This window comes from Podarcis bocagei, assembly GCF_964188305.1.
Source record: "Podarcis bocagei genome assembly, chromosome: 3".
Classification (NCBI taxonomy): Eukaryota; Metazoa; Chordata; class Lepidosauria; order Squamata; family Lacertidae; genus Podarcis; species Podarcis bocagei.
In genome coordinates, this window is record NC_138127.1 from 2,915,989 (window position 1) to 2,930,446 (window position 14,458).

Genomic DNA, 14,458 nt, shown 5'->3' on the forward strand with positions numbered 1-14,458 from the left:
CCACTGTCCCTCAGAACTTGTGGGGGGCCGGACTGTATTTTTTGGGGGAAATGAATGAATTCCTATGCCCCACAAATAACCCAATGATGCATTTTAAATAAAAGCACACATTCTACTCATGTAAAAACACGCTGATTCCCAGACCGTCTGTGGGCCGAATTTAGAAGGCGATTGGGACAGATCCGGCCCCCAGCCTTAGTTTGCCTACCCATGTATTAACTGATATGCATGAAATTTCAGATATAGCTATATAATCCCTAGTGTAGTAAGTTAAGACCTTTGTAGCAGGCTTTTTTTTTTTATAAAAAAAGTTTTTTTTATGAACCGCCCTATTGGGCAACCTTTTGGAACAGCATGGAAGCTGGTTTGGTGGGGTTGGGAATCACAAAATCACCTCTCTCCACATTCTGGTGACAGAAGCATTTCTGGATCAAATTGCCTTTGTTTGCACTGGACAGCACTGGCTACAAAACACTATGCTTTGTCCATAAAATAATATCAGCTTAAAATCCCATTCCTACCTGATGCAACTGGCATTCTGAACAGAAATATCAATTAACACGGAACTGGATCTAGACTAAACACGAGCACAGTTCCACTTATAGGATGCTCCCATGGGCAGAAGGTGGGAACCCCCCATAAATGCTGAAGAACAGTGTGGAAGGTAGTGGAGGGGGGGGGGGGCTTCCTGAGGAATTTTTGTGTGTGAAAATCACCTCCCTCCCTTCCTCCAGTGGATGTTTCCGCTGCATCAAAATCCCTTCTGCAATCAAAGGGAGGGACGTATGTCTGTATCCAGCAATTAGTTTCAAAAGAAGCAGACTAAAAGGGCAGCAGGAGGTACACCTACTTGTATTACAGTTTGCTAAAGTTTCAAGACACTAAACAGCAAAGAGTTTGCCAGCCCTGTCACATAAGTAGTAGTAGATAGGTAGCCGTGTTGGTCTGCCATAGTCAAAATAAAAAAATTCCTTCCAGTAGCACCTTAAAGACCAACTAAGTTAGTTCTTGGTATGAGCTTTCGTGTGCATGCACACTTCTTCAGATACACTGAAACAGAAGTTGCCAGATCCTTCTATATAGTGAGAAGGATAGTCAACAGGCTCTCTCAGCTATCTGCCTGTTGATATAGTCAACAGGCTCTCTCAGCTATCTGCCTATCTCCCATTCCCACCACCCTTCTGAGTAACACCCCTCCCCACCTTCTCACTATATAGAAGGATCTGGCAACTTCTGTTTCAGTGTATCTGAAGAAGTGTGCATGCACACGAAAGCTCATACCAAGAACTAACTTAGTTGGTCTTTAAGGTGCTACTGGAAGGAATTTTTTTATTTTGACATAAGTAGTAGTTAGCCATTTTGGATTGCCATTGCAATCCGAAATTATTTGGGACAAAGGCTCAAGAAGCATAATGAATACAATAAAACTCTGAACATCTGCTTACCAATGTCAATATATTTTGGATCCAGAGGAGTACCAATGGAATTGCAGAGAACAAGTACATACTATGGAAAAATATAAACACATAACTGTCAAAGCAAAACACATAAACCACTATGTTCGGCAACTCAAATTATATTGAACCCAGCTTATATAAAGGTAAAGGTAAAGGTACCCCTGCCCGTATGGGCCAGTCATGTCCGACTCTGGGGTTGCGCGCCCATCTCGCTTAAGAGGCCGGGGGCCAGCGCTGTCCGAAGACACTTCTGGGTCACATAGCCAGCGTGACAAGCTGCATCTGGCGAGCCAGCGCAGCGCACGGAAATGCCGTTTACCTTCCCGCTAGTAAGCGGTCCCTATTTATCTACTTGCACCCGAGGGTGCTTTTGAACTGCTAGGTTGGCAGGCGCTGGGACCGACCTATTATTATTACCGTATTTTTCACTCTATGAGACGCACCAGACCACAAGACGCATCTAGTTTTAGGAGGAGGAAAACAAGAAAAAAAATATTCTAAATCTCAGAAGCCAGAACAGCAAGAGAAATTGCTGCGCAGTGAAAGCAGCAATCCCTCTTGCTGTTCTGGCTTCTGGGATAGCTGCGCAGCCTGCATTCGCTCCATAAGACGCACACACATTTCCCCTTACTTTTCAGGAGGGAAAAAGTGAGTCTTATAGAGCAAAAAATACGGTATTTAAATCTGTATCCTCCCAAAGGAGCTCATATAGATTAGGTAAGGAAATACATCCAAGATTTATGATCACATAATAAATTAATATAATATTTTAAAATAATTTTTAAGGGGAGAAGCAAGGAACAAGAATTCATGTTTCATTAGTATCAAGCTAAATTCCTTTCAACTAAAACCACCACCATAACAAGGAACCCACCCCTTTGCAACAAAATGCCACTGCTTATGAAAGGGCAAAGCACAAAATATTATGTTAGAAAGCACTACTGAATCCCTCTGACTAATCAATGAGTTGGGTCTAGATTACTTGAACTTGGATCCCATTGAAATCAATATGAAAAGTTAGTCACAACTTAGTAAAATTCATGTCGCCTGTTCAGTGAGGTTTCTGAAGCCAATATAGTATTTGGGGGGGGGGGTTATACATCATTCAAAGAAGGTCAAATATACTATCACTCTCTGTGAAACAGCACAGATCTAAAGGGGCAGTTCCAGAAATTATAATTCAATGAAATGGGTGCTGATTACATATACCTAAATGGTAAATCATATCATACCCATACAAGCTACCCATTAAAGCAGCATATAAAAGAATTGTTTTACCATTGCACCGAGAGAGTCAGTTTCATGCTCCTCCTTTGTAAGCATTGTACAAGAGATATGGGAAATAATTAATTCCTTTGGCAGATAAAAGAATACCAATTAAATTAAGTATATTGTATGTAACAGCAAAAAGAAAAAACAAGGCTGTTGGATTTCTTCCATACAGATGGGCTTCCAAATTATAAACAGTGATGTAGAAAAATTTACTTGCACCTTAGCATTTTGCTCTATGTCCTTCCCAGTGCTTTTTTTCTGGAGGGACGCAGGGGTACGCATACCCCTAAACATTTTGTGAATCTTTGTACTTTTGTCCATTTACTGTATTTATTTTTCCCGATTTGAACTAAAAAATGGTGATTTTCTTGAGTCAAAATGAGAGCACCCGTAAACATTTTTAGAAAAAAGCACTGGTCCTTCCTAACTGCATCTCATTTCAAAATACAAAGCCATGTTCTCAACATCAAAGGAGGACTGTTCCTTGGGTTTAGTAATGTTAGAGAGAGTTGGTTTACATACTCAAGCAGACCCAATGGAAAGCTAAAAAGCAGGTGCCCCAGAAGCACAGTATTCAGCACAACATTAAGGCTGAATAATAATAATAATAATAATTTATTATTTGTACCCCGCCCATCTGGCTGGGTTTCCCCAGCCACTCTGGGCGGCTTCCACAAAGACCAAAAATACACTAAGATGTCACACATTAAAAACTTCCCTGAACAGGGCTGCCTTAAAATGTCTTCTGAATGTCAGGTAGTTATTTATCTCTTTGACATCTGATGGGAGGGTGTTCCACAGGGCGGGCGCCACTACCGAGAAGGCTCTCTGCCTGGTTCCCTGTAGCTTTGCTTCTCGCAATGCGGGAACCGCCAGAAGGCCCTCGGTGCTGGACCTCAGCCTCCGGGCAGAACGATGGGGGTGGAGACGCTCCTTCAGGTATACTGGGCCGAGGTACATACCCAAACTCCTGATTGTTCCTTTGCTGGAGCAAGGCACACTCCCAACTGCCCATCAGCAGAGAGGTTGCAGGATCATGGCTTGCTCAAGGAGTGGGGAGGCAATTTTCATATAATGGAAATTGATTCTGACCCCAGCACAGCTTTGGAACCACCTAGGAGAAAGGAAGGCTTGCAAAGCCCTTTCCTGTGCTCTCTGTTCCTTGCATTGTGGTTTTCGTTCTTGAGAACTCTGTACAAGGGATTGTGACTGGTGGGTTGGCCAATGAATTGGGAGCCAAAAAATTCCCCACCTGCTTTGAATATAAGCCTGCTGGCAGGGTTTTACTGTTGTTTATTTTATGTTCTAGGCAGAATTTCCTGATGTTGTTGATACTTTAGAAATAACAACAACAACAACAACAACAATCAATCAATCAATCAATCAATCAATCAGTGCTTTGAAGATTTACATCTTGCAGCAGAGCTTTCAACTACAGCTTCTAACTCGTTCTTGCCACAAGGATGATGTTAAGCTCCTTTGTCTTTGAAGGGAACTGAAATGGTAACGAGTGGACCTTCTATCAGGGCTCTGCAAATGAATTAACTGTTCCATTTTCTAATTCAAAGTGATTCAGCAAGAGTTATAAGGTAACTAGGAATACCTGAAGTTGATTTTCATCGGCTTTGGTTGCCAAAATGCAGAAGTCTTCACAGGTTGTAATGGAAATCAGACTCTTGACATATTTCAAATACTTTTCATTGTTTTTTATGTCCCAGAAGACCACACAGTACTCTGGACGATCAGGTCGGGTATATGCATAAACCACTGTATTAGTGCAGTAACCCCACTGTCAACAAAGAAAACATTATTCGTTATTCATAGTAGAGAGTAACATATAGAAACATTATACATAGTGTAGAGCAAGGTTTCCCAAACTTGGGTCGCCAGACTTTTTGGGGGACTACAATTCCCATCATCCCTGACCACTGGTTCTGCTAGCTAGGGATGATGGGAGTTGTAGTCCAAAAACAGCTGGAGACCCAAGTTTGGGAAACCCTGGTACAGAGTAACATATAGAAAATATAACGTACGGACCTACCACTCATCATTACTATTCTCCTCAAGACTATATAACTAACTCTAATGGACATGGTGAAAAGCTGCTATTATAATTGTAAATATAATTATTTTTCTATACAGTGGTACCTCGGGTTAAGTACTTAATTCATTCCAGAGGTCCGTTCTTAATCTGAAACTGTTCTTAATCTGAAGCACCACTTTAGCTAATGGGGCCTCCTGCTGCCGCTGCAGCCAAATTTCTGTTCTTATCCTGAAGCAAAGTTCTTAACCTGAAGCACTACTTCTGGGTTAGCGGAATGTGTAACCTGAAGCATATGTAACCTGAAGCATATGTAACCCGAGGTACCACTGTACCAATTTCTATACTGCCGTTCATTCAAAGTTCACTTGGTGGTTTACAATACAAAACAACAAAAAATACATACCACAATAACAAAAAACAACAACAACCAATTACACCCCACCTAAACGGCCATAGGTTGCTTAATTAGCCAAAGGCCTGGGAAGAAGTAGAAGAAGAGGAGGAGGAGGAGGAGGAGGAGGAGGAGTTTGGATTTGATATCCCGCTTTATCACTACCCTAAGGAGTCTCAAAGTGGCTAACAATCTCCTTTCCCTTCCTCCCCCACAACACTCTGTGCGGTGAGTGAGATTGAGAGACTTCAAAGAAGTGTGACTAGTCCAAGGTCACCCAGCAGCTGCATGTGGAAGAGCAGAGACAAGAACCCAGTTCACCAGATTACGAGTCTACAGCTCTTAACCACTACACCACACGGGGAGAAGAGGAATGTTCTTGCCTGGCACCTAAAGATATGTAACGAGGGTGCCAGGCGAGCTTCTCTGGGGAGATCATTCCACAATCGTGGAGCCACTTCAGAAAAGACCCATCCTCATGTTGCCACTCTCTGGACTTCTCATGGAAGAGGCACATGAAGAAGGGCCTCAGATGGTGAGAGGCGGTCTTTAAGGTATTGTGATATCCCAAAGAGATGATTCATTTTAATATTATAATTCCAGGCTTCTCTGTAGTGCTTGCAAATGGCGCTGTAAGCCTTCCAGTGAAAGTGGCATTCTGCAGCTACTTACCTTATAGCGTGGCCGGATATTTGCAAAATAAATACATTGGTCAATGGCTAGCGATAGTTTTAGGCCTCCTCCTTCCCAAGACATTGCTGAAACTTGTTTGCCTGGAACCTTCATGCTACGCAAATGCTGAAACAACACCATCCATTCATTGGTTACATGGTATCTGTGTGACTTCCAATTGGGGCATAACTGAATATACTGCACAATGTGTTTTGAAGGTATGACTGGAAGAAAGGTGTACTTGAACTCAAGAAGGCTTGGCTCTTCTTGCCAATCTAATAGGATGACTTGAGAGAGGTAATTTGTGTGGAATATGGGTATAACTGTGATAAAGAGCTTGGCATTCCCCACCTTTCCTTTTTGTTTTCTCTTTTCTCCTCTTCTATCTCTCTCTCTTAGCTTAGTTTGGCTTTTTTTGTATATTATGTTGAAAACTTTCAATAAAAAAGTGATTGCGTAAAGAGAGAGGTAATTTCTGATACTGTATCTCCTGAAATTAAATTCTTAAAAAACAGGAACAAGCAACATTTATGGAGAGGGCTAATATTTAATTTTAGCCAACCGGATGAAATAGGAAAATGAAACAAATGTTTTTACCTCACCAAATGGAGAGTAGAACTGTACCATATTTATATCTTTCTCTTGTCCAGCTATTTTCTGGAAGCCTGCAATAGCCAGGACATTTCCGCAGTGGTTCCACTGGAGAGTCGTAACATTCAGAGCAGTGTTGATTAAGACAGGATCTGGTTGTTATAAGTTTGGAAAAGAAATGTTACAGACGTGAGCGCTTACAAATAGCTTGTCTGAAAAAAAGGCTCTGAGTAACATCACCCTCCAGCAAGACCTCCAAGTCTTAAATTCACAGTGCTTCTTTCAATGAGTAATAGGAAGTTGTGCTTACTTTGATCATTCTCATGTCTCATTATTTGGCATCGTCCATTGTCAAAACAAATAGCAAGGCAAGGACAATCTGGCTCAACGTAGCCCTCCGTTCCAGGGTACCAGTGGATTCCAGCAATACTGAATGCTCCAGTTACATTCACCAAACAGTTCATCTTCATTTTCATCTAAAGTGACCATTTAACATATGTAAGTAAAAATGAACTTGACAAAACTATCACCAGTGCCTTAAACAGATGTGCAGGTTGACGCTGTGCAAGTTTATTTGAAAGAAAGACCCACTGCATTGAATTAGTTTTACTCCCAAGTAAGTTTGCTGAATGGAAGAACCAATCTTAGCTTAAATATAAACCAATGCAAACCAAGATATATTTTTTCAAAAGTGAAGTACATAAACAAATGAAAGAATAAATAGGAAGCTAACTCTGGCTGCAATCCACATATCAATTAAGTCAAAGTGTTGGCATTCCATCCAAGTTAATGGCACTGGCTTCAGTTAAATCACCTTCATTGGTTGCTGTAACCAGCTGCCTCTGTATTTATGCTCTATTAAACACCATTACAGGCTCCTGTTTTCAATTCCTGCGGTGACTGCAGAACAGTTTTTAAGCACGTCATTCCAGAAGGATAAGCACTAGCGACTTTATGCAGCACCAGTGTAGATCAGGCAGAAAAAATCTTTCCAACTGCAAGATCAACCAGACAGTGAAGGCACCTAATAGATTATACTTCTTACACTTCTGAACTTACCATAAAAGTCCCATTCTTGTCATAAATGTGTATTTCACCATTTGCCATTCCAAAGAGTAGAGTCCTGCCATCTGGAGACCATGCAACATGATGGAGCTGTACTTTCAAATCCTTTCCCCAAATGCGATTCCCTTTTAAGAGAAAATACGTTCAACACAGCCTACAACTAAAAATAAAATTTATGCCACTTAAAATGCTAAAGGATCGCTACTGCAAAAGTTCAAATGATGAATGTTAACTCATGCACACATACACAGCAAAAAAAGAGAGAAATGTATTCTTCTCTCTTTTCCATTGTTATATAAACAATCCATGAACACAGTTCTGTTCCATTCATGGAATCAAAATGAGAATCTAAACCATTGTAAACATGACAGTATGGCTTTACTATGTTTTTGATAGTATATGTGTTCAACCATTAGCAGGCTATAAACACAAGTCTAATTGCATATCATCATACATTCCAATAAATCTACTTGACATATTAAAAATACTATTCATGTATTAAAATTACTGGGTAAGCTGACATACAGGCATATCCTAATTTCAATTGCTGCTTATATCGTATTACCCAAACAAAGAATATGCTTTTATCTCAGGGAATTTAAGTTAATTTTTATTAGCTTTCATTTTCATATGTAAAAATGCAGAAATACAGAGCACAAAAACCTCATGGGTGAGTTCTAAAGTAGCACAAACAGAAGTCCACTCTTGCAGTGGGGCTTCTCCTCCCTTTCCTTCCCCCTCTGTCTGTTGAAAATCTGCTTCAAATTCCAGATTTGGGGGGCACATGGGGGAAGGAAGGAGGAGAGAGACCTAAAGTAACAATGTACAAGGGGGCAGACATCATTGGCTGTCAACCCCTATATCTCTGTGGTCAGATATCATCAACACAGGAGCTGTAAATTGAAAAGGAGGACAATAGGATTTTAGCAAACAAAAATATTATTTTTAGGAGTCACAATTCTATTAAAGCAAATTTAGACAAACGCAAATTGATCCGCAATGTTTGTGAATCATATTCACTGCAAACAATGCTATAAGAGTCTTTTATTTAGTACCGGAGATACTTTACCATCCACAGAACCAACAATTACAGCACCGTCTTCATATATAATGCAAATTTTTTGTCCATCAGCATTCCATCTCATACTTCGAACAACAGATTTATTTCTGTTGTTGATCATTTCCTCATACCAAGCACCTAAAGCCAAAGAATAAATGTTTAGCCACACCTTCAACACTGCTGTACTTCATCTGAACTATTTCTATTAGAAGTAAACCAGTTGGAATTATCTGCCAAAAACATTGTACATTATCTGGGTAGCATGTTAAATCATATTAAGAAATATTTCAAAATAATTTACTAATGAATAAAAAATAATGATGACTTAAATCTGTGGTCATCTCTTGATTGACAGCTTTGGCCCTGTATACCTGAAGGAGCATCTGCACCACCATCGTTCAGACTGAGATTGAGCACTGACGGCCTTCTGGTGATTCCCTTGCTGTGAGAAGTGAGGTTACAGGGAACCAGGCAGAGGGCCTTCTCGGTAGTGGCACCTGCCCTGTGGAATGCCCTCCCATCAGATGGCAAAGAAATCAAAAAGCATTTGACTCTTAGAAGACATCTGAAGGCAACCCTGTATTGGGAAGTTTTTAATGTTTGATGTTTTATCGTGTTTCTATCAATGTTTTATCGTGTTTTTAATATTCTGTTGTGAGCCGCCCAGAGTGGCTGGGGCAGATGGGCAGCATACAAATAATAAAATCACCATTATTGTTTGTTTGTTGTTGTTGTTATCCACCCACAGGCCCCCACCACATATTTATAGGGAAGATAATAAATGATTGGTGAAAAACTTTTATCTATTTTTAATTGGAGGAAAAAGAGCTAAGAATTTTCTATAGAAAAGATACTTCTGTAAAACAAGAAAATCTTTAATTTAAAAAAAAGAATAATATTCAACAACAGAGCTGTGAGATCGGAAGGTGTGCTGCTCTACCCCAAATAAAACATTCTACTTGTTAAAGAAAAGAAAAGAAAAGATGGTTTTAGAACTCTAAATTTCAAACTGACTTATTAAAAATCACAAGCTTCCAATGAATTTAAGAAATCCATGAAACAATAAAATCTAAGCAAATCAGCTGCTGTGGTTATACATAATGCCAGCAAACAGCTCTACTACACATGGCAACCTGTCAGAACAGAATACATGTAGGCTCAAAGGCAGATATGCTGTTGGTGAGAAGAGGGGCAAAAAGGCAAGAAGTAAACTTAAGAATTAATCCAGTAGCCCTGTGCACTTTATGGGTGGCTAAGTGACTGGCTTTACAGCACTGGAAAGACTGGACAGCTCCCTCCAGTAGCTCACTGGCTGGAGGATCTTCCTTTCTTGCAGCCTACGGAAGAGCTACTTTCTCTGTGGAGGGGCAAAGAGCACTATTCTGAGATCTGGGACCCCTTTTTAGAGTTATGGGCTCCACACACAGAGTTTTCTCCATATGTGCCTGACTTTGCAAAATGGTATTGTGAATTGACCTGTTTTCCTTCTTTGAGCTGTTATGGAAAAACTTACAACTCAATATATTTTTTTTTAAAAAGAATAAATTGATTAAGGTAAGCATCTAGAACAATTTTTAAAATCATTAAATAATGCTACTCGCGGCTTTGTAACCAGCAGTTAAAAACCTGGAGAAGCATTATACAAATCTCAAAGGCATCTATTATTTGAGATTTCACAAAGGCACAATAAAGACTTGACAGTGATATTATTGCCAATCTCCAACAAATTCTCTACCTTTATACAGCATCCACACAATAATAAGTCCATGCTCATCACTGCTAGTCAATTTCTGATACTGTTCATTCCAAGTCACTACTTGCACAGCACCTAGAAAATTATAGATGAGTATATTATTGGATCACAACAATATTGTTAATAACACACAATTAAAATGTTATTAATTCATAAAAATCCATTATCCAGAAACATCAGTCATAATAATATAACAGTATTTGTGATCTCGTAAATAACAAAGTAATATAGGGCATAATGAAAAAATAAAGTATAGCTTGGATCCAATGGAGTTATTCCATTCACTGAATGTGTTATTTTTTAAAATGCAAGGGCCTTTGATACAATAGGGGTTCCTTGAAATGGAAGGGAGAAAATATTTACCAATTTTCCTTCCCACTAGAGCTCCAAAAACCTCTGCCTATATTGGTCCAAGGAGATATGTCATGTATTTGAGCATATTTTGGGGGATGTATGGGAAATCTGGAATTCACCTTCTCCCTTGTCCACTCACAAGAGTCTTTGCTAGATTCAAGACCTTTACCTGATGCTTTTCACTTATTTTTCTCTTTGCATAATTGTATTTTAACAGGTTAATCTTCTATACCACTTTGGCATGCTGAAATGATAAGCAATTTATACATACACCTAATAAATGTGAAATTGCAGGTGGAAAGGGGTGTATTGGAGGGATACAAACCTAATGATATATTTAACGTAATATTTTAATGAAAATAAATCAATGTAGATAATTACATCTTTTAAATCTTGAAGAACTGTGGCTTATATTTGCCTCTGCTTATCTAACAATGTACCCCATCTGAAACATTAATATGCTGTTAGATGGTGCAAGGAGAAAATAAACTGAAAACATGATGTCAAAGATGTACTGCACATATATTTTCACTTGATTTGCAATAATTGCACATGCAGTAGCAGATACCAAACAATGAACTCTAAAGTTTGTTTTCTTGCATAAATGAATTAATAGAGAAAAAATATCAATGGAAAGTGCACCAGTTTCTGAACACCTTATTCAGCAGGCAATTTTAAACTAGTCTATAATGAATGAATATTAAATACAGGACAATGACTCTCACCAGTGTGACCTTCCAGTGTTTGATTCATTGAGAGACTGCTAGGTTCTGCAAGCCCCTTTGCTTTGGATTCATCTAAAAAAGAAGTTTAAATATCATTTTAAAACAAAGGCTGGAATCCTAAATTGTTCTCCCTGTAGCAGAAATCCTCTGCAGTTCTTAACAACATATCCACATATACTCAGGAGTCTCCCACCATCAGAAAAAGGGATGCAGAACTCTGCAAAATGTGGGGGAAAGGTGGTAAAGGTAAAGGTAAAGGTACTCTTGCCCGTTCGGGCCAGTCTTGCCAGACTCTAGGGTTGTGCGCTCATCTCACTCTATAGGCCAGGAGCCAGCGCTGTCCGCAGACACTTCCGGGTCACGTGGCCAGTGTGACAAGCTGCATCTGGCGAGCCAGCGCAGCACACGGAACTCCATTTACCTTTCCGCTGGTAAGTGGTCCCTATTTATCTACTTGCACCCGGGGGTGCTTTCGAACTGCTAGGTTGGCAGGCGCTAGGACCGAATGACGGGAGCGCACCCCGCTGCGGGGATTCGAACCGCCGACCATGTTTTACCCACTAAAGTCTAATTCCTTAGAGCTCCTCCATGGCTTGCCTGGTTTGCCCAGCCGTCTCCCTCTCGTTTCCCTTCTCTCCACCCTCCACCCCATCAATATGTACAACTCCACTTCACCAAACCTATCCATAGTCCCCTTAGAGCATGGGGGCCGGATCCAGCCCAATCGCCTTCCAAATTCGGCCCACAGACGGTCTGGGAATCAGCGTGTTTTTACATAAGTAGAATGTGTGCTTTTATTTAAAATGCATCCCTGGGTTATTTGTGGGGTGTAGGAATTCGTTCATTTCCCCCCAAAGTATAGTCTGGCCCCACAGAAGGTCTGAGGGACAGTGGACCGGCCCCCTGCTGAAAAAGTTTGCTCACCCCTGCCTTAGAGCCTCACAAAACTTCCCCCATGGACCCACTTTCTGCATGTTTGTTTAGGATTCCCTGGTGTTCACATCACAGGACCAGAAAAATGGTTGACTGCACTCATCCGTATGCCTTTCACGCAATGAAAATGTCAGACTGAATGCGTTGCACTGTGGCAGCAAAACATCAAGGGCATTGCACTGCTGCAATAACTCAGGATAGTGTGACTACATTGGCACCAGTCATGTAGCCATAGAGGGAGCAAGTTGACAGACCAGCTACAGAGCAAAAGAGAGACCATCATATGCCACCACAGAATGGGAACCAGATTGTACTGATGCCATGCTAGTTGTTGTTGTTTAGTCATTTAGTTGTGTTTGACTCTTCGTGACCCCATGGACCAGAGCACACCAGGCACTCCTGTCTTCCACTGCCTCCTGCAGTTTGGTCAAACTCATGCTGGTAGCTTCAAAAACACTGTCCAACCATCTCGTCCTCCATCGTCCCCTTCTCCTTATGCCCTCCACCTTTCCCAACATCAGGGTCTTTCCCAGGGAGTCATCTCTTCTCATGAGGTGGCCAAAGTATTGGAGTCTCAGCTTCACGATCTGTCCTTCCAGTGAGCACTCAGGGCTGATTTCCTTCAGAATAGATAGGTTTGATCTTCTTGCAGTCCATGGGACTCTCAAGAGTCTCCTCCAGCACCATAATTCAAAAGCATCAATTCTTCGGTGATCAGCCTTCTTTATGGTCCAACTCTCACTTCCATACAGGCAATGCTAGTAAATGTTTTCAAATATGTGATAGGCACAACAGAAGTGTCACTTACCTGTTTTTGTCTCCAGTTTTAAAATTTTCAGCAGACCATCTTCTCCCCCACATGCTATATAGCCCTGGTCCTTACTCCAAGAAATAGATCTTATCCGAACATTGCCAGGAAGTGTGATCTGAAAGGAGAATGGTTTCGTAATGGAAATTGAAACCAAGTTCAAAATTGCCGACCTCAAAATATGGACCAGTTACACATCATAAATTCGAAGCGCCTACACCCCATCCCTGGCAAGAATCCTGGGACAGTAGTTACCTTTTTGCAGTGCCACAATTTCCAGCAACCTTAACAAACAACAATTCCCATTCTTGGGGGAATTGCTTGCTTTAAATGTATGGTATGATGCACATTGCTTCTCCAGTGTACAAGGTAATACCTTGGTAGTACCTTGGATCTCAAATGCCTTGGCACCTGAACAAATCGGCTCCTGAACTATCGAAACCTGGAAGTAAGTGTTCCAGTTTTCGAATGATTTTTGGAAGCTGAACATCCAACGCGGCTTCCGAACAGCCAATGGGAAGCTGCGCTTTGGTTTCCGAACGTTTTGAAAGTCAGACAGACTTCCGGAACGGATTCCGTTCGATTTCCAAGGTACGGTTGTATAAACGAAAGACAGGCCCTTGCCTCAAAGAGCTTTATGAACTGTAAGAAGTTCTATTCTGGCTATACAACTGAAATGAAAAGGTTTCTGGGGCAACATGGGGGTCAAACAGAGGAGAAAGAACACCAAAAGCGGTAAAAAAATAACTATTGAAAGCTTCAAAAGTTGCTCCAGTATCAGAAAGGTTTGCTGTATTAGTTAATGGGCCAGAAGGAATAGCTGATACAATCTGGAGAAATTAAATGAGGTGGGGATTTATTGCTGGTTTTTTTGACACAGCAGACCCTCCAAGTGTCCCTATTTTCCAGGAACAGCCCTGAATTTACAGAAGCTGCCCCAGTTCCTGATTTGATCCTGGAATGTCCCACATTTTCATAAGTGGCCCCTATTTTCATCGGAGAAATATTGGAGGGTATGGAGTTATGCATGCTGTCAGAGCTGCTTCCAGGTCCCAGCTCACAGAGGACCACGCTAGCCGGTAATATTGTACAAAAGTCTTTATTGAGTTACAGTTTCCATTTTAAGCCGCAGCGTGCAGCTCTACGTCTTAGAAGCTAGACCGGCGAAGCTCCGTCTGAGTCTCCGCCTCCTGTACACCAACTTAATACTCTAGCCTTACTCCACCTCTTCCGTCTTTCCTTCCTCCTCTGGGTCCCTCTACCCCCCGTGGTCTCTTCCTTCCTGGACTCTTCTGACGCCGACCCCCCGGACTCTGCTCCCTCTTTGCGGCGG

At 41.1% G+C, this 14,458-nt stretch overlaps 1 protein-coding gene across 2 annotated transcripts in view; it reads right to left on the bottom strand.

Annotated features, from left to right (window-relative positions):
• WDR35 (WD repeat domain 35) overlaps positions 1-14,458 on the bottom strand; it is a 42,232-nt gene that overhangs the window by 25,890 nt on the left and 1,884 nt on the right. Inside the window, exons 2-12 of one of the 2 annotated variants that reach the window (XM_081189008.1) lie at positions 13,126-13,243; positions 11,385-11,456; positions 10,288-10,380; positions 8,562-8,690; positions 7,487-7,617; positions 6,738-6,903; positions 6,434-6,579; positions 5,837-5,962; positions 4,333-4,518; positions 2,736-2,768; positions 1,446-1,506 (exon numbers count right to left, since the gene is read on the bottom strand). In XM_081189008.1, coding sequence (XP_081045134.1) covers positions 1,446-1,506; positions 2,736-2,768; positions 4,333-4,518; positions 5,837-5,962; positions 6,434-6,579; positions 6,738-6,903; positions 7,487-7,617; positions 8,562-8,690; positions 10,288-10,380; positions 11,385-11,456; positions 13,126-13,243 — 1,261 coding nt within the window. The remainder of the gene's footprint in view (positions 1-1,445; positions 1,507-2,735; positions 2,769-4,332; positions 4,519-5,836; positions 5,963-6,433; positions 6,580-6,737; positions 6,904-7,486; positions 7,618-8,561; positions 8,691-10,287; positions 10,381-11,384; positions 11,457-13,125; positions 13,244-14,458) is intronic. The other variant, XM_081189009.1, reaches the window with a different exon arrangement.